The sequence below is a fragment of the Populus euphratica genome, unplaced genomic scaffold (genome assembly GCF_000495115.2).
Source record: "Populus euphratica unplaced genomic scaffold, PopEup_1.0 scaffold228.1, whole genome shotgun sequence".
Classification (NCBI taxonomy): domain Eukaryota; kingdom Viridiplantae; phylum Streptophyta; class Magnoliopsida; order Malpighiales; family Salicaceae; genus Populus; species Populus euphratica.
In genome coordinates this window covers 117868-138511 of record NW_011500111.1, presented here as the reverse complement: position 1 = coordinate 138511, position 20644 = coordinate 117868, and the positions used below count along the sequence as shown (strand labels likewise).

Genomic DNA, 20644 nt, shown 5'->3' with positions numbered 1-20644 from the left:
AATTTTTAAAGATAAATTAGTAATTCAACTTTCTTAAAAAATTAAAAAGATAATTATATTCTTGTTTAATTTGATAATAACCAATAGAACATCTAAAAAAAATACTCCAAAATTGATTTTTCTTAAAATGGAAAAGGAGTAATTATGTTCTTAATGGTGAATAATAAAATATGTATATAGAGGCTATATAGCAACATTGTTTGTACCTGTAATTTTAGATTTGTTGTTATATGTTTCAATAATTTTGTGGTTTGAACCGCGAAAGACCTGTTTTGGATACAATGTTGTCTTGTCTCCCTGTCAAATCTATTACCACTGCAAGTATCGTTTCTTAGTGTAAAGATCGCTATAGAACGGAAACCGTATTTAACCCATATATTCCTTAAACATAGGTAGCACTCACTAAGGATCATATATATATATATATATATAGAGAGAGAGAGAGAGAGAGATATGAAAATATTAGCTTTGGTTACTGTTTTGACACTGAAAAAAAATCTATTTTAAAATGGTAAAAATTCACTTTAAAAATATAATTGTTTTATATTTTTATTTTCATCTCTTTATCTTAATAAATATATTTATATCTTCACGTAACATTAACCAAGCACAAATATATAGGAAATTACATGCTTGAATCAAATATGTAAAAGAATTTGAGCATAAGTTGAGCTTGGATACCCACATTTATAATTTAATTCTTTAACAATATCATTGAGTGCAAGCAATCTCGTGTTATTGTCACCTGTCCAGATTTTGATCCACCGTTCATTATTAGGACTTAACCACCTATAGGTGTTCTTCTTATAACAATAATAATAATATTATAACAATAATAATAATAATAATAGTTCTAAATTCTTGATAGCGTGTGGATATAGTGTAGCCTAAGAGGAAACAAGATTTGCTCCGAGAAAACCAAATACTGAAACGTGCAGGTCTTGGAGAGAGTGGGATGTCAGCTAGTAGCATAACACTGGAGGCCTGCTCAGAGGATGAATGGAGTTGAAAGCGGATTCAGGCGGTGGTTGACAAAGAAGAGAAAAAGGAAACATTTGTCTGTGTTGAAGGAGACACAAGTAGCCATCGCAGATAAAACAACCTTATAACAATGTTAGAGTTTGATGTAGATTGTGTAACCACTCGATCCATAACTTGGCCTTAGAGTGGCGTAAAAGCAAAGTTTTCAGTCCAGATGTTGCAGTAGGTTAGCTACCAAGGCCCTCAAGATCATAGATTAAAGAAGAGGAAAATATTTTCTCTACAGGCATGCATGTAAAGGGTTGCATGCATTTTCAGATTTGCAAAAGGGATCGTCAACCTAAAATTAATTAATCATCTGCTTAATTTGATGATTAAGCATATATATTAGAATGCTATTTTCTTTGATTTCTTGCCGTAAGTTTTCCATCGCCACCCAAGCATCTAATACAAATGGCAGAGATCAATTGCCTTTGAAAAGTACAAACCACCTATCCCATTGGAAAAAATGGAAAGATAAAAATGAAAATCAAAGGGGAAATTTCAGGATTTTCTGTTTTGACACAGGCAAATTATTCTCAATTGAATTAAAATTCTTCTATAGTAGCCATTACCATTCTACTAAGAGGACTTGGTCCAAGCTTTTTCCTTCGCAACATAGTCCTCCTCCAAATAACTTCCATTTGATTCCTTCTTTTAGTTTGCATCATCGCTTCTTCTTCCAAGACAAATCTCCTCATCAAAACATCATCGGTCAACGATTTTCCTCGAAAAATTACTCTTCTTCCTTCCATGCTGGGTCTTGCACTAGGTACTCTTTCTTGCACGGCAGGAAATGGCTTCGACCTAGGATAGCTATTGCTTCTTCTAGGAGGAACGTCAGCTCGGAAAACCTCATTGTATGAAGAGATGGGTGCGCAAAGACAAACACGAGTAAATGTCGTCGCGACCCTAACAGAGCTGCATTTCCGCAGCTTTGCTCTATTAGGGTTTGTAGTTGGGATTTCCGCGGATCTTGAAATAGTTTTCCATAATGTTCTGTTCTTGTTTGGAACTTCCTTAGACTTGGAAATGGCCTTCCACAGCCCAGGGTTTGTCGTCGTCGTCGATATTTCTGTAGACTTGGAAATTGTTTTCCATTGAGTAGCCATCTCTATTGCTTTTTGATACCAAGGCTTCCTGGAGCACAACAAATATTGTACATCATGCATGAGCTCCCCATGAGTGATGATTTGCTTTTTAACATGCATCTAAAAAATCTAGACACGCACAAGGAAAATCAAGAAAAACAACCTTTCGATTTGGGTTTGGAAGAAATAGAGAGTTGTAAGTTTTATAACCGAATCAATTTTCTAGCTTATCCAAATTGTGAGGTTCTCCTATATATTCCATTCATCAAGATTTCTAACTTTAGATCCTAATTTCAGCTGAGTTTTTCACTTTTTTCTGTCGAAATTGATTCTCAGATTGGTATAGTCCCTAGATTGTAGGCAACCATATAGTAATTAAGGACAAGGTCAAGTACTTACAGCTCAAGGTATTTGACAAGGTCTAATGTACAGCTAATTAGTATAACATATTAAGCACAGAAATTTCCAAGAACACCCATAATTCTTATGTACGACTATTTCCTTCTTTTTTTATGAATCCTGCGTCTTATATTGGTTATTTCCCTGCTAAATTCAATGTAATCTAGAGCAATTCTTTTTTAGAACAACGACTGAAAAACAGGCGATGGGATCACCATAAAGAGATAGCATTAACATGGGCTTTGATCGAATTTGATGAGAAATAAGATGAGCTTGTAAATGGAGTCCATTTCTTCCTCTGTCCTTGGTCAAAATGGGCCTGGATGCTCTTCTAAAAAGAGCCTAATCATGCTGGTCCATGTTGAGATTCCTGGCATATTTTGAACCAGGGGGCCCTAAAGCAAAATGGACACGTTCTTCCATGCAATGGACAGAAAGTGGGCAAGAGAGTGGTTGCTACTTGGCAGAAAGAGACATCTAATGAGGTTTGAACGATGTAAAGAACATGCCAAGCTTGCATAATCTGGTAAAGACTTTGCTATATTTCATAGGTTATAATTAACACTGCATGTCAGAGAAGCTAGATGCTGAATGGCTTCCAATACAAGCACTTCCCATTATAGGGTAACCAAGATAAACACCAAAATGATAAAGTTCAGCTTAGCAATGTTGCAGAATTTGATTAGATGAGCTAAGAAATAACTTGGTTGATCGGATTGCGAGGAGGGAGGGAGGGAGCTGGTGACATACCTTGTGTGTGAGTTCTTTGGATCTTGCATGAACAAAGCAAATTGAGTTCCGTGGAGAAGCTAGAGAAGGAGGAGAAGGAAGTTTCATTTCAGGGGTGGCGAGAGGGAAGAAGAGCCTTTCTTTGCCTTCAATTTTGTGACTGAAAGATGGGTTGGCAATGTGCTTCTTTTCTTTTTTTCCATTCTTTATTACAACACCACCTCTTTTGCTTTGGCAGGCATGATTCCTATCGATTTAGAAAGAGAGAGTGAGGTTTTCAAATTTCAAAGGCAAAGTAAATTGTTGCTTTTAATGCAATTACTAGAGTGCCCCCTCTGATCACTTTAGAAAAGGAAAACTCTTGTGCAATTGATTACTTTTTAGGGCATAAAGTGTATCCAGACACTTGATAATCATGCTTATCTCCTATTGTGCATGATTGTGAGCAACTGTGATTAGTTATGCCATTAATTTGCCTCAGACATGCCTGCCCTCTCCTTGTATTGTAAGAATCATTCAAGTTTATTTTGAGTTAAAGAAACGTCGAGAAAAAAATAAAATAATTTTAATCTTTAGATAATTTTAAAGGGAATTTGTATTCTTTCAAAGTACATTTATCTTTTAGTTATGATATTATATCGTTTTTTATACATTTGATTCTCTAGTATGCTTTGGCATTCACTTTAATTTTTTATCAGCCTCTAATTTCATACACAGCAAAGGTGTTATTCGTTCCACTGGGAGAGAGTAGGCTTTGTAATATAAGTGAAAGTTAAACCTCAGAAAGATATCAAAACACTTCAAAAAGTGGAAAACCTGAGCGAAGGAGTGGGCATGGCTAAGATCCAGTCAGTGTATATATATATTATTTGCTAATATGGATGGCATAATGATTCTTTTGTGGCTCATGTTATATCTAGAACTCCAAAAGCTGCTGCAAAGAGAAAAAGACATGATGATTGCTCATGTTGGATTAGATATTTCCTCCAGCACAGTAAAACCCTTTTCCAAATTTTACAAGAAATGTTGATATATATATTTTATGCAATCAGATTACCTGTTTTTGAACTAAATTGATAACTATTCAGAGCTCATCATGCCTAATCTCATGCATGTAACTCGCTTGAGCAATGCCCGTAAAATATCTCCACTCAAAAACTTTGTTGATTAAGCTATTAATACCCCGTTTAAGAGGGTGACTTCTGTCTTTAAATGTTTTTTAAAAGTATGTTTACCTTGAAAAAATACTAAATTACGGACTTGTGGGGAGATTTACAAATGGAGCAAACGAATATTACGAGAATATTATGGATTTCATGCTCTAAAACGAAAGAGTCATAAACTCCAGCTATGTTAATGGAGTTGTGAGACATTTACTAATGGAGCAAACGAATAAGAGAAGAGGTGATTGATTCACACATACTTTTTTAGGTCAAAAAGCACTACGGTTTCCAGTCATCTTTTGCTTTTGTACATTGTAGACCAGAGCATCATTTTGTCCATCTTGGATTGGAAATGTGATCCCCCACACCAAGAAGAAGGAGGAGGAGGAGGGGGAGGGGGAGGAGGATATTTATAAAGGGATCACTAGTAGCTTCATAAGGTTCAGAACTTTACTGAAATTAAGGTCTTTGGTGAAAATACGTGCATCCAGTGTATGAAATGTGAAGCTATTTTTGAAGTTTAGTCCACCAAAATAAATGGCATGGAAGTTAATGATGCATGCGTTTCCTTTTCCTTTTCTTTATGAGTTCTAACCCTTTTCTTTAAGTTATCACATTCACATGAAAAGAAGGGTGCGGTTGCAGTGCAACAGAGGTACTTGTACGTGCAAAGTTCTGTCACCAATCAATTGCTTAGAACCACCTGAGCCCACACCAAAGCCTGCAATTTCTGAGACAAAATTTACCCCCCTATCCTTTTCTGCTGCCCAAATTTTATCATTTACAGCCATTTTAAAGGGAATGTACAAGCATATTTCTTGTTTTCGGTAATTTCTTGTTTTTGGTTTTGCTACAGAAGTAGCTGTAAGAATGTGAGAAACAGAAGTTGATGTTGATCAGTAGTCGTAATTCTTAGATCACTTGATATTTTAGGCTTTGGGCCACAATTGCACTAGATTATGATCTTTAGATCCATGGAGATGATTTGAGCCATAGGAGAGGTGAACTACTGATAGTTAAATTCACATCAATAAACTACTCAATCAAGCTCCAAATCTCTCCAGTTTACAACCCTCATCATGTTGTGCAGTTAAAAAGAAAAGGAAAAAAAGCTTGAGTTCTCACCCATCATGGAATATTTTCCATTTCTCCTCAGCCTACTTTCCTATTTAGGTTTCTGTGCTGGCATTTAAGCTCTTGCAATAATGATTTGCAGGCCTTCTTTTTGTTACAAAAGAAGAGGTGAGTGTTAGAGACTTTTTAGGAGGAAAGACACTAGTGTCAGTTGAGCTGTATTTCATTGACCTGCAAATAATTTGCAAGCTATTAACCAGATTTTCAGGCATATTATGATTTTCAACATTCATGGTCCTGACTCCTGATAGCTCCAAAGACAGCAGATGTTTCTATTGACATGCATGCATGTATCAGAAATCTAAACTTTCATCTAGTCATTCAGATTCAATCAGAAGACAAAAATTGTATAATTGTATGGACTATGAAGATACTGATTATAATAAATTCTTACATCTTCACTTGAATCTCCAATTTGTTGCTGATGGAAGGTAACATCAGCAACAGGCAATACTCCCGCTGTGCTTTCAATAATGTCAGGCACGTGAATAGCCCCACCAAAACAAAACATGGCGCTTTCAGGCATAACCAGATCTCCAGTAATATATCCAGGAATATTCTGAGTTGCAGGATAAATAGCTCCTGATATCCCATCTCCATTTCCAGCAGAGAATGTAGGACTAGAAGCAGAGCTAGCCTGTGCATCACATGCCGCAAGAAGCTTAAATTCTCTCGAGGATGAAAACTTGGAGGCATTCTTTGATATCATCATGTCATGTTGATTCTTCAGCTTGCGAACCCGAAAAATGCACTATTTGAATTTTCCAAAGGGCATGCTCCAAGAATTTATACTCGATAAACAATTGGTCATTGTCACGCCAGATTAATCATCGCCATCAGCATGTTGTTCTGTAATTGCTGTCCAAGATATCAAACAGCCAGCAACCAGTATTAATAATGATTACTTAAACCATGTCTATAAATTTTGTTCCAAGGATAAATATCATAATATGGAATAAGAACACCATGCACCAGTCTTTACTGGTAAATGGGGAGTACAGAACAAGAGGACAAAAAAGACTTGTAACATGAGAATCCACATGAATATACAAACGATACGAAGAAGAAATAAAATCATCTATCATGAGAAGTGCCCTCTGGATTGGATTTCTTGTTTTCTGCAATTTATCACAAAGTGAAGTCAAAGAACTTCAAGGGAAGAGAGAGAGAGAGAGAGAGAGAGAGAGAGAGAAGAAGAAATTCTTAATGGCCTTTCTTTTACAACTTTCATTTGAAAATGACAAGGACTTTGAACGCAAAGAAATTCTTAATGGCCTTTCTTCTACAACATTCATTTGAAAATGACAAGGACTTTGAACAAAAACCTTCAAACGTAGATTGGTAAATTCCTGAATGTTTCCTCTGTTCACATGCTGCAATTTCTCTGGCCTATTTTGATGCTTGAGACTCAATTTCTTTGATTTTCAATTCTATCCATTTGCAGCGCCACCTTAGAGGATGAATAAAAACCCTCCAATGACTCGATAACTTCTTCTTCCTAGATGGGAGTAGAACAAGTTGCATACCTGCTTTGTATTTTAGCACAAAGTTGCATGCCTGCTTTGAGAACACAACACCATTCCACACACACCCCACAACGAAACATGTCACAGCATGTGAAAAAAACATAAACACACTTGAAATTCCCCTCAAACAACCACATTACACTTGTACATTCACGTGTACAGCATAGTGATATCTGTGATAAACATGTGATCAAGCTATTTCACAAAAATTCATATGCTTTTTTAAAGCTGTGTTTGAACGTTTAAGCCCACTAAGCTAAAGAAAGACTTTAGCATGACTAGAAACAGAGCAAGCAGCCCATGTATAGAGTAGGAAATAAACACCTCTGTGTATTGATATTTGCGGAGAGTTACAGAGAGGTGGCTGAGAGACGGGGAGAAAGAAAAATATCATTACTATTTATGCGTTTTAAACAGAGTAATAGTTATTTTTTAAAGTATACTTTTATTTAAAAATTTATTAAAATAATAAATTTTTAATTTTAAAAAAATATTTTTAATATTAAAATATAAAAATAATTTTAAAATATAAAAAAATGAATATTAAACAAAAAAATTCATAAAAAACTGTTTGGAATGCAATTCTAAACAGCATTTTCGTTTGTATTAGATGTTATAGAACATGATATTTTTTTATTTAAAAATATATTAAAATATTTTTTTATTATTTTTAATATAAAACGTCAAAATCATAAAAAAAAATAATTTTTTTAAAGTAAAACACCCGCAAGAAATTATTGCAGTACAAAACACTTAAAATTAGTTGTAAACGTTAGAGATCTAAAGTGGTTGTTGTGATGTTTGAGTAAATTATGGTTTCATCCCTGCATTTTGATAAACTTTGTAACTTAGTCTCAATTGTTTAAAACCTCGTTATTTAGCTCCTTACCTTGTGTTTCTAATCTAGTGACCACCTTATACACACACACACAAACTCAAATTTATTTTCTATAAAGAAGATGATAGATTTTTATGGGTTAAAAATTGTTTGTTTATTTAATTTTATAGTGGGTGAGATTAGAAAAATTATTAATGGAACAATTATTACTAAAATATGTGATATCTCAGCACCTTATTGATGGATAACTGATAAACGGATTAAATATAATGTCTTAAAACATAGGGAGCACTTTATAATCACATTAAAAGTATAGGGATGAAAATATAATTCTCCCTTCTTCTCATTCCATGCTGGCGGCGGCTCTGTTGGTTTTAACCATCTGGCATGTTCTTATTGGATCAGGTGAGACTTCTATGTGGCCTCTCTTTTATTTGCACAACCACAAGACCAAACTATCTTCTAAGTCTTTTTTTTTTTTTAATTCCAAAATTTATAATACATTTTCTTGGTTCCGATGGGAATTATTATTTCTATACTAAAAAAATTAGAATTTTTTATAAAAATTTTAGGTATTATTATAGATCTAACATCAAGTTTTTTTTTTTCAATTCAGCTTCTTAAAATTAGAATTTTTTATAAAAAATTTAGGTATTATTATAGATCTTAAATAGTGAAATATCGAGTTTTTTTTTTTCAATTCAGCTTCTTAATTTTTTCTATTTTCTTTTTTATTTTAATTTAATTTTTTTTTAATTTTATCTTTTAACTCTTTTAACAATATTTTAATTATTTTTAAACTAACCAAGTCGAACTAATCATTTCAAAGCAATTTCTACACAATTTAATATTAAATTCATACTAAGTAAGGAGAAGAATTGATATGATTTTTTTTTAATTTCATTATTTTTTTTTATTTTTATCTTTAAAATTTTTGTATCAGTCAACCAGTTTTTTTTATCTATCAAATTAACTAGATCATGTCAAGACAACACTTATATAATTTTATTTTAAAACTATACTAGACAAGAAGTTGTTGAGTCATGAGATTTTTACGTCAATTTTATCTTTTTATTTCAATTTCATTCTCAGATTATTTTTGCTCGTAATTCAAGATGTATTTGAAGCGGCCAAGTTGATTGGATTATATTTAAACAATTTCCACATAATTTAATTTTAAATTCAAGTTAAGTAAGGAGTAGAATCACAAGGTTTCAAGATAGACCCGTTAAATCAAACTTAATAAAAATATCAAATAGTTCTTCACAAAATAGATATTCTTTATTAATTCTTAAAAAGAAAATCCCGACAATAAATTAGTATAAGCCTGTTAACTAATTTCTTCTTGTGATTTATTTATATCAATTTGAATAAATAAGTTTTTTTATATAATTATCTTATTCAAAATAGATAAAATATAAATTTTATCAAACTCGATTCTAAATTCAACTCAAACTTAACTCGAGATATATAAATTGATATCATATAGATATATGACTGTAATATTTACATTTTTTATTTTAGTGTAATATATACACATCATGATATTTACGGAATATACATGTGTATATACTATATATTACTATTTTATTTTAGATTGAATAATAAATATTATTTAAATGATGAATACTTGAATCTCAATGAGTAGAATATAAACATCTAATTATTATTATTATTATTAAAAGATAAGTTAAGAATATAATAAAAACTCAGCATATAAGTATCTATTATATCTCTAAAGATACAAAAAATTTAAATTAAATTACAATAAGCTGAGAACTAGTTTCCGTTTTTAAAAAATTAAAAACAATAACATAAATTTTGTACATACAAGTATATCAACTTCAAGGTCCTTTGGAGCCATAGATTTTTCATCCAACAAAGTGTTTACACCATAAATAGTTTCCTCGCAGTTGCAGTTGTTCATGGACCTTAAACCCAGACCATCTGGACATTTTTTGTTCTATCCATAAATCACAACATGCAGTTGACAATCTGGTTTGATACCCATCATTGGTTGTGCATGAAGCATGGCACATCCGCTCGCTTGGACTCGTTAATGCCCAATGCTCTCAACTATATCAACTTTACATCTTGCGTGGACTGATCTTCAATTATCTTTGAATATTCGATTTTTTTTAGAAGAAGTCTAATTGCTAAAATGGAAAACTTCGAATAGACCCCTCAAGGTTCGCTCGCATCCGTTAAAATATAAACGTCATGTCGTCTCTCCCCCCACTCTTATCCGAGACGACGCCTTGTTTTCTACAGTGAACTCCTGAAAATTGCCACAGCAAAACGTCCACTCACATCAAGATCAAAACCGTACCTTCGCTGATCTAAAAGAGTGAAACTTTGCACAAAATAGTTGTTAGGAAGTGAGATATTAGACATGAATGTGTATAAAGCTTGTGGAGTGTTGTTGTTTTTTGCTTTTCTTTTACCAATTGCGAAATCAAAAGAGCAATTGAGTTCAAGAGAATGTGAGGATCTGGGATTCACAGGACTTGCACTCTGCTCAGATTGCAATACTTTAGCTGAGTATGTTAAAAACCAAGGTGAGTTGTAAAGACCCTTTTGATCTTTTATCTGTTTTTGCCTTTTTGGTCATAAAGTTTGTGTCTTTTTGGAATTTTTGGGGAATTGTAGTTCGTATTGTGGTTATGCGTTTGTTTGGTTTTTCTTGTTTGGTTTATTGGTTTCTGTGGTTTTGAAGGCTTGTTTGGGTTAAAAGTTGGGATCTTGTGTGTTTTATGGAATGCAATTGGTGGTGATACCATGTGAGGAAGTTTATGTTTGTTTCTAGTTAATTACTGATGTTGTTGGATTCTCAAATAGGTGTGTTTATTTAACTTGAAAGTGTGGAGAATTTAAGATTTTCCCTTTGTTTTTACCAAGTTCGATGAAAAAGAGCTGGCACTTCTTGTTGGGAGGAGATTGCCTTGTATGGATAGTGTTGGCCATTTCGATTTTCTTTGACAATGTTGTTATGGATTGGTGAACTAGAGCTGTGAGAACTTTGCTTATGAAGTAGGGAGGCATAGATATTTGCGTGATGAAAACATGTTAATGGTTGAATGATTCTCCTCGTTGGTTTTGTTTTTGGTGTGGGTGGATTGGCTGTTTTACTAATGTAGATGACTTGTGAGTGATGTACTAAGACATGATCAGTCATCTTGAACTCAGGACGCAAACAGTGCATATTGTTCTAAATGACTAGATCGTGCTATAGAAATTAGTTGTATGGGTGTTATGTCCAACAAAAAGCTTTATGTTAGCTTATTGTCTGTTCTGTTTCTTCAACTGAGATGTTGACATTACCATATGCTTTATGCATTCCTGATGATAAAAGTCTCTGAACTGAAGTTATTGAGCTTTTGGAGTCCAAAGACAAGACAGGATGAAGTATAGTGTGTGGTAGCATGCCCACGCCCATGCCATGACAAGCGAGGAGAATGAGAATTATTAACATAATCTGATTTTAATACGAAACCCAGCCTGGTGGAAAGATACTTATGTAATGCAATGTGCTTAACCCAAAAAGAGATCCAAGGCAAAGTCCATAAGACCGGAACTGGTTATTTAAACCATTGGCCATGCACAGTCTATTTTTTCTCCTTCTATAGCACTACACTAGCTGCTAACAGTCAGAGGCTGTCTTTTAGTTTATGGAGTTAAATGACGGGATACTTGACTTTGCTTTTATGTAGATAAAGTGACTAGATTTAAGATATTGTACTTATTTATTGGACTCAACCTTTCGGATGGGCATGATAATGTAGAAGTCTGAAATATTGCCTTGTGGCTACAAGAAGTTTAACGCTAAAGTTTTGGTTGCAGAGTTGGTGTCTGACTGTTTGAAGTGTTGCACAGAGGATTCTGATGATTCCATAAGCAAGGTAGGTATTATATTGAGGGTAAAATAATAGTTGAAGCTCAAATAAATGTTTTGAATTTCCCTCGGGCACCTTTTTTTATAATTTCATGACTGCACTAATCTCTTATTTCTAACTCAATTTCAAAAGGCCCATGATTGGAATGGACTATGGATAAAACATGGTCAATTGTATCCTTGGATGAATAAAGAACAGATTTTTAAGTCTTTGTTTCCAGTTTTTAATGGACATGCAATTGTGAACGACTCCAGCTTTGAATGCTAAACAAGTTTACTGTCTACTTTTGTATGTGCATGCACACATACATGTATATGCAAATATCAAAGAGAACACTAAGTTTCTCCTTTTTATTGGAACTGAAAGATGTATTTAAATTGCTGCAGATTACCTACTCTGGTGCAATAATAGAGGTTTGCATGAGGAAATTGGTTTTCTATCCTGAAATTGTTGGTTTCATTGAAGAAGAGAAGGATCAATTTCCCACAGTTAAAGTCCAATATCTTTTCAATTCTCCACCAAAGTTGATCATGCTGGATGATGAGGGTCGGCATAAGGAAACCATTAGGTGAGCTGCTTTTATTATGTATTATACTTTTACTCCTGCATGACAATACGTGAAATATTACAGAAATTTGCTTTGATGTCCATTTGGCCTTGAAAATAACATGAACTTTGTGTAATCATCTTTTATATTTGCTTGTCAAGAAAAATAATGAAGTTCTATTGGCTTCTGTACTGAGAATTTCTACTGTCATTTTACTTGCAGAATTGACAATTGGAAACGTGAACACATGCTTCAGTTCTTGCAGGAGAAGGTTAAGCCTACTTCAGCAATCTAAGAGAGTGGCATTTTTTCCCTTGATAAAAAGTTTCTTAATTCAATGCTGATATGCCTGTATCTTAAGTATTTGTTTGGATTCGTATATTAACTTGGAGCAATATGTGTAGTGTGATCAGCAATGTTAGTTTCCTTCTGCCCCCCTTTAAGATTCCATTTGACAGAGTGGCTCGAAATGATGGTTTATGGTGAGGTCATGCTTTTAGAGCATCCAATGTGGGTGGTGGGTGCCCTGCTTTGAGAGCATCCACAAATGCATCCCCGTGAACACAGATTTTTGTTGTCATGAGAATTCAGGTTCATTTTGGAATCCATCATTGCAATTCAGGATCTCAGCTGAGCTGAGAACCAGGCCATTGAACTTATTGTTCGTCGCTCAAAGCCTAAAACTGGAGGAGAACCTATTTGTCAAGTTTCTGAAATTCCAACATGTAGCCTGGCTTCGTGATTTTTAGTTTTGCAGTTGCGAGCATGCAAGCCAAAGTCAGTTTTTCCTCTCCCCTACAAAATCACCGAAGTTACAGCGACAAAGACACGATCTGGTTTTCCACAGTGGTTCAATCTTATGTTCAGGTGAGAGTTTCGGGACTCAAATCACCCCCACCATGCATGGTTGGGATTAAATTACACAAAAAATAGTGCAAAAGAAAATTTGGAAGTTAACAGCGCATGTTTCTAGTTGACAACAGAAGCCTGCTAGATCGAACTTTCAAGGAAAAGGCAGGGAAAATCTAAACCATAAATGCCCCCCGCATATATTTGATTAATCTTCTGTTAATGTTTATTGTACATCTTAGGTTTGTAAATATACATTTTGCTAATCGGGAAATACATATAACGTTGCCTTGTCATCACTTAAAACTAGAACAGGGACTTGACATTTTACATCATTCAGAGCTTGGCTAATATAACATACGAAGCTCCATTTTTCCGATGTTGAATTCTGTTACAGAGTTGCATCTGCTGGGCAAAACTTTGTCACGCATCCCGAATGTTGGTTACCCTTAACGCCACCTTATCTAGAAACTTGAAACAACCTTCAAGTTGCTGAGCTAAACTGTGTCAATGAAATTGTGAAATAGACTTATTACATTTGGGAGAAGGGCTCTTGATGGGGGCCCAGATATCTGCACCATTGCTACGAGCAATGCCTGCCGTGTAAGAGATTGGTACAAGACATAAACCTTTGCTTTCTAGACTGTATTGCCCTAACCCCTGCACAGCAGCACAAGTAATCAAACCCGGCTGTAAATTTCAATTAAGGATGCTTTTTTAATGGTGCAATGGTTTAAAAACATAATAGCATTTTCAATGGGGGCAGTGGCATGTATTCAAGGGGACCACATGCAACTAGTTTTTGGAAGTATCAGGAAAATGCACTTCAAACGACATTGCTCTCTAGAAGTAAAGTGTGTAATAGGAAAATGTCATGTAATCTAGGTCCAGCCCATGCTCACCTGCATTTGTGCTGTCGATGTACCTTGGAGGTATGGAGCACTCAACACCTGAAACCACCACAAAAAGGTCAAGTTTAAATGTCGAAATAGTCATGTTAATGTTCAAACAAAAGTGCAGACATGCAATGATTCCACAACTACAACGTTCGACAGTTCTAAAACTACATTAATGAGAAATTAACATCTTATCACCACCATTTCTTAAACTACAAATCGTATTTGCAACAATATTAAAAAAAAAAAAATCATATTTTTAGCATTATCAGATACTCAGTCTTAGCCATCAAACTTGCACAACGCGGCAGCAATAACAAAAGCTTACCATAATGTGCGAGCCATCTCAAAGTTAGAAGTTAAAAGTTCAAAAGGGTAAGAGTTCTCCTTTATAACCTAAATCAATGGAAAGCAACAGTTCTATTTTGTGGGGGTACTATTTTAAGATGACATGTCTTCAAACAGAGATTGGAGCCCAAATCACAATAGCTCGCAGGTCAGATATTGAAAACAAATCTTGCATATGCTTGATGCTTCCACAAAAATTGCAATATGTAGAACCTATTTAAGAGCTCAATATTACATTTTGCAAGTCAAAAGTGTGTCGGGAAAAATTCCCTCATTTTGCAAGCACAAGGTTTCACCTCACTAATTTCCATTTCATTTAGAGTCCACCTAGTGAATGTATTTCCGGATTGCAAAAGTACTGACAGAACAGGCAAGCTGACAGAATAGTGTGTAGGGCAAAAAATAAGCAAGAGAAGGCCAAAATCCAAACCTGAACTTGTTCATGAAGGAACCGTATGTATTCCATCGCCTCCATAAGGACAGATGCAGTATCAGTCTGCATTAAATGGTAAAGGTCTTAAAATGACAATCATTCAAGACAATAGATGATGCGTGAGGAAAAATAATATAATAAATTCCCCTGTCAAATCTTCAGAGGGACCATCTGCACAATTATTAAAACGCTCATGCAAGCTATAAAATGGTTTCTTATTAACAGAAACAAGTTGCCATCTGTACCTTTCCATACGGTGAAACAAGCTGCTGCAGAGCTACGATGCGTTCCCCAAGCTTCTCTTTTCGTTCCTATTACCAATTCGAATAAGGCACACATGAGCACTAAATCTTGTACAGTGGATTAACTTGACCACCAATATAATCCCTATAGGAGGAGATATTAGATTTAACTCAGGGACTCTAGGTTTGCAGGATGTCAACCAGCACCAAGGTCTGACAATCTGCTTCTTGGTGCATCTGGACCTACTTTGAGTGAAAATTTAACCACATGAACACCATAGAAAATCACTAAAGCACCCAAATGCTTTGCCTTACAAATACCTCCAACTAAAATTAAACTGTCTCAGCTAAGCGATTTCTGTGTATTAGGCTTGATTAAAAAAACTTATCCTACAGTACTTTCTTCCCTGTTTTGAGTAACCACGCTCCAATTTAGAATTGTCTCGTTGCTGGAAAAAATTGGGGGTGTAACTTCAAACTCCACCAACAGTACTAACTAGGCACTTACAGAGAATGCCTTGCCTAACTGCAGAATGAAAACTTAGGCGTAGACTGTATGGCAGACAAGAATATTAAGAAAAGTAACATTTGATGAGGACCCAAAGGAGCACGTAGGTCTAGATAGAAAATGCCAGAGGATCCATGAAACTGGCCACATTTTTTTTTTTTTGGAATTGGCTATGACGTAGGTTAGATAGAGAAGGGCAAGCATCCATGAAACCAACCACCTGTTTTTTTTTTCTTTTTTTTGAAATTGGCTTTGTCGTGGGTTTAGATAGAAGAGGGCAATGCCAAACTATCCGTGAACTGACCACATAGTTTTTGGAAATGACTTTCTTAAGCCAATAATTCAAGTTAATATTGGTAGCCATCCTTCATCCATTACACTCGGTAAACATGTCAAAGAAATGAGACAGGTGCTGCATTCACAACAGGAGATAAGTGCAGGAAAAAGATGATAGGGAGGAAAAACCTTGGTGGAGATAGAAAAATCAGCCTTGTGTCTTTTAGTTGCAAGAGAAGTGAGGGTGCCATGGTCAACTGAGCAAGGGCTTCTCTTGTTTTCCATCATCTTCTAACACTTCTATCCCTTACTCTCCCTAAATGAAATAGTAAGGAAATTAGCATGTGCAATTAAAGATGAAGGAACCCAATTAGGATGTTTGCAGCAAATTTGCCACTGAGATATAGCATTATATCTAAAAGAAAAGAATAGAGAGTAATCATCTGAACTCATCCACTAGCCACATACACAAAAGGGCCAAACCAGAAGAGCACGTCAATCAAATTGACTAGTCTTTCTTACCATGCATGTTCACTAAACTCAGCTGCAGATTATTACATTCAAAATGTTGAGTATCATTGTATTTATAATTATAGCACTGCCATTTCATACTTATTTCCCACACCAATATCCTTTTTCATTTGACATTATTTAGAAAGAAAAATATGCTCCTTTTGCAGACAAGAAACCAGGTAACAGACAGTTTTAGATCTAAATATGTTGTTATACCAATAGTTGACATTTCACTTCTAAATTCCTTGATCAGAATTTTACATCATGACCAGCAGTTAATGACCCGTATGAATTTTTTACTTTCATTATAAGAACTATCTCCGTACTGACATTTTTTTCGAAGGAAAAAACAGACAGATGCAACAATTGAGACTCCCTAAGAATACAGATTTATCGTTGAAAATCAATGCCTACGTCAGGAGGATAGTTTTGTTTTATCTCCGGTGATGTAGGACTGCCAGTCAAGGGATCCTTCCCCCATTGAACACAGGGATCAAGCAACCACTCGGATACTACTAGCAGAACAGCTGCCTACAGAAACAGAAAATTTTGGTTGACCAACCAAAAGATCTATTTTTGTTAAAAGAAGCATCCAAGAAAGAACACAGCCATTATAGACCCACCATTGAGCTTAGTGTTAGTCTCAGTATGACAGAAAATATACACGGCTGTTACACAAGGTGCGCACATCAGCGGGGAATTCAATGCAATGTTAGTGTTTTGTTATCATAAAAAAAAAAAAAGGAAAAAACACTGTTTTCGCCAGAGATTGCTAATGTTTTGTTATCATAAAAAAAAAAAAAAAGAGGAGGAAAAAACACTGTTTTCGCCAGAGATTAACCATCGAATTAGAAGCTTGTGACATAATAATATATGCATCTGCTTATCAAACAAATGTCATCTCCATAATTAAATAATTGGGTGCACAGACAGACAACAGTTCCATGAATCAATGAAACACGCAATCAATTACTTATAGTTAAAATATGAACAACAATTAAGAAGAGCACAAAATCAATTAACAAAATTCTTACCAGCCACCAATTTTATTTTATTTTATTTTTTTGAACTGGCAAGAATCCATCATTTGGTCAATCAACCCAAATCAGATAAACTAATCCAAAGGCTAAAAATTGCACCAAATAAAATCAATCAGCAAAGAACACGGACGTTATTGAATGATGTATTATAATGATTTTGAAAATGCGATAGGGAACAAACCCAACTTTAATAGTAGAGGATTTCTTCCGGACCCACCAAATAGCATAATATTCAACCCATGCATGAATGTAAACATAACCTACCCTTCCATCCACTTATATTTAATACCAGCATAACTACTCACTCCTACTAAATTCCATAGATGTGCCCAAGAATCCCGAATAATAGAAATCTAAATGACCCAGTAAAGAAAAAAAAAAGCACTTCGAATACAAAAACAGAAAAAACAAAATAATTAGATGATTTGGTGCATGAAAGGAACAAACTTTTAAGACCACTTATCGCAATAAAAATGAAATATTTGGCACCTCTGCTTGATAATAGTTCATTGATAAGTAAAACAAGTAAGTTACACCAATTACGAAAATAGAAAGAGGCATGGATAAGATAGAAACTCACCGAGAAACCAGAGAGAGCATTGCCAGTGGAGCTCAAAATGAAATCTTTAAACCTTGTAGAGGAAGCCCTTGAAAACCCACCTCCAAAATCACTCTAAATTCAACAAAAGCTAAGTAAAAGCCAACAAAAATGGCTTTAATCGCAGTTTTTGTCAACAAACAAATAGCCCAAAAAACCTTTATTGGGGCGTCTTAAAGGTAAAAACTTTACTTCTGGTAAGCAAACAAGCTCTTTTTATTTTTGACAAAGCAGCACGAAAATCAACAGCCAATCACCAAAAAGGGTGGGGCTCTCAAGAATAACAGAATGATGAGTCTATGTCATTTTCAGAGCTAAAAGAGACTGAAACGAAAACTTTGAAGAAGGTGGATGGCTTGGTTGATGAGTTGCAGAAACTATGAAAGGAAGGGTGTGAAAAGTTTGGGGAGGCTGAGAGAGGTTCCGAAAGTAGTTTTATAAGGTTTTTGGAAGTAATAATAAATGTTTGAAGAAACAAACACTCATTGAAATACTTTTACAAGTTTCCTTTCTTGTTTTTTTTTTGTATGTGACAGCTAATATCCAACCATGCTAGAGATAGAGATCGATTTATATAGTTTAAGAATATATTTTTGTTTATAGTTAGATATTTTTTATTTAAAATATAATCTTGATATTATTATATTAAAATAATAAAAATAATTTTAATAAATTATAATTTCACTACAATATCATACATGCTTTGAGTTGTTATTTAAATTATTTTCTTAAATTAGTTTTAATTAATCTATAAATTAGTTTAATTATTTTTATCATAATTATTACTATTAAATCTAGCCGATTTTGTCAATTTATAATTTTATTTGAATTAAATTTCAACTTAAATTAAATAAAAAATAATTTTATGTGATCGTGCTAACTTAGTAAATAAACTTGTTTTTTATTTAATTTATTTAAAATTATATTTAATTTTTATAAAAATTAAAATAATATTATTTTTACTTTAAAAAACCTTCAAAAATCATTCTTTTGAATTGACTTGGACTTTTAAATTATTTTTTTGGGCACTTTGAGAGAAAATAATTTTTTTGATGGAACCAATTTATCATTTCAGTCAACATTTAAAAGATGATATGTTGTATGTCTTAACAATAGATTTGGGGCAAGTATTAGCCTTTGAAAATGCCTGTTTACCAAAATTAAAGTTAAATTGAGAAAAATCACTATCAATTCCAGAAAATATGTAATTCAAAATCTTTAAATTTTTATAAAATATCGTGTGAAATTTATTGGAGTGACATTGATCTTATTTTATTTTATCTTTTTAAAAAGCTCTTGTTTATTGAATGAGTAGATTTACAGAGAAGTTTTTTTGGGGGTAAATAGATATTTTTTATTCTTTTATATTTTTTTCTATATGAAAAAAAAAATATTTTCCCAGTTTTTTCTTTTTTATTAGTATTATTAGAATTTTATAGTTCTTTTTATTTCTTCTAAACATGAATAAATACAGTTAAGTATTAAAAGAGTTTTTATATAATTATAATTTTTTAATATTTAAAAGTTTTGACATATAACAAATATTTTTATCCTTGTTTGCTACATTCAGCAAAGCAATCATGCCAAGAAAAAAGCCCAACAATTATCGGTAGTTATTTTATTTTGTTGTGTGTTATATCACAACATGTTTAGAAGAGAGCCCAGTAATTTTTTTGTGGTTATTTTATTTTAGCATGTGTTGTGTTGGTTATAAAGTGTTATAAAATATTATGTGTTTGTATATAAGGGCAAGGGAAGGTTCTTTCATGTAAAAATATATGTTTGGGAACTAGTGCAAAGTTTTTATTTATGTTAGTTATTGCAATTTAAAATCTTTGAGGTAGGATTCATAATTCGCACAAAGATATTATATTATAATAGGTAGTTCGCACAATAATATTATATTAGGAATTCAAGATAAGACGACTCGTATAAAAATATTAGAGGTTCAAAATATGATAGTTTATTTACAAAATAATATTATTAATAAAAAATAATTTTTAATTGAAGACTGAATGAGTTCCTTTTGAGTTTCAACTCGAGGAGGCTACTATATAAGTTTTTCTAGAGAAATAAAAATGTTTTTTATCTTTATTTTTGTATTATTTATCATGATGCTTTTTATTTTTCTTTCCCCATATGAAATGAACATATTTCTTTGTTTATTTTTTATCTTATATTATTAAGAATTTATAGTTTGTTTTTAATATAAAGGTTTGTGATAAAAAATTTTGAAATGTGAAGATATAAACAAGTAAAATTAAATATTTTAAAAGTTTTATTATAATTCTGTATTCTTAATCTATGAGAAGTTTATTACGTGACAAATCTTGTTATTTTTTATTTTTATTTGTATCTGTTCATGAGCTAAAATTATTAAATCTAGCACTTCTTATGACTCGGCCATCTTATGACTCGGCTAAAGATTTTAATTACAGGTTAAACAAGTTAAATCATATAAATTTAAAATTATATCATTTTAAGATTAAAAAAAAATATGGGTTGGTCTCAAAAAAAAATTGCTCGGATTTAGTCAAAACAATTTCCACTCATTTTTTTTAACCCAGCCCTGCCTGGTTTCGAGTTAACTAGATATGAGAT

General features: G+C 33.4%; 3 protein-coding genes across 3 annotated transcripts; 1 reads left to right on the top strand and 2 right to left on the bottom strand.

Annotated features, from left to right (window-relative positions):
• Window positions 1-1366: 1366 nt before the first annotated feature.
• Window positions 1367-3559, bottom strand: LOC105109759 (Serine/Threonine-kinase). The gene is made up of 2 exons (XM_011004557.1): window positions 3261-3559; window positions 1367-2160 (listed from the first exon to the last, which is right to left on the bottom strand). The coding sequence occupies exons 1-2, from the start codon at window positions 3287-3289 to the stop codon at window positions 1569-1571; spliced, it is 621 nt and encodes a 206-aa protein (XP_011002859.1). The 5' UTR covers window positions 3290-3559; the 3' UTR covers window positions 1367-1568.
• A 6289-nt stretch (window positions 3560-9848) lies between these two features.
• Window positions 9849-12810, top strand: LOC105109758 (15 kDa selenoprotein-like). Its single transcript, XM_011004556.1, has 4 exons — window positions 9849-10458; window positions 11741-11799; window positions 12180-12361; window positions 12563-12810. The coding sequence occupies exons 1-4, from the start codon at window positions 10293-10295 to the stop codon at window positions 12633-12635; spliced, it is 480 nt and encodes a 159-aa protein (XP_011002858.1). The 5' UTR covers window positions 9849-10292; the 3' UTR covers window positions 12636-12810.
• A 531-nt stretch (window positions 12811-13341) lies between these two features.
• LOC105109757 (transcription factor bHLH113-like) lies at window positions 13342-18517 on the bottom strand. The gene is made up of 6 exons (XM_011004555.1): window positions 18026-18517; window positions 16082-16208; window positions 15112-15177; window positions 14864-14929; window positions 14092-14139; window positions 13342-13849 (listed from the first exon to the last, which is right to left on the bottom strand). The coding sequence occupies exons 2-6, from the start codon at window positions 16178-16180 to the stop codon at window positions 13697-13699; spliced, it is 432 nt and encodes a 143-aa protein (XP_011002857.1). The 5' UTR covers window positions 16181-16208; window positions 18026-18517; the 3' UTR covers window positions 13342-13696.
• Between the last annotated feature and the right edge of the window lie 2127 nt (window positions 18518-20644).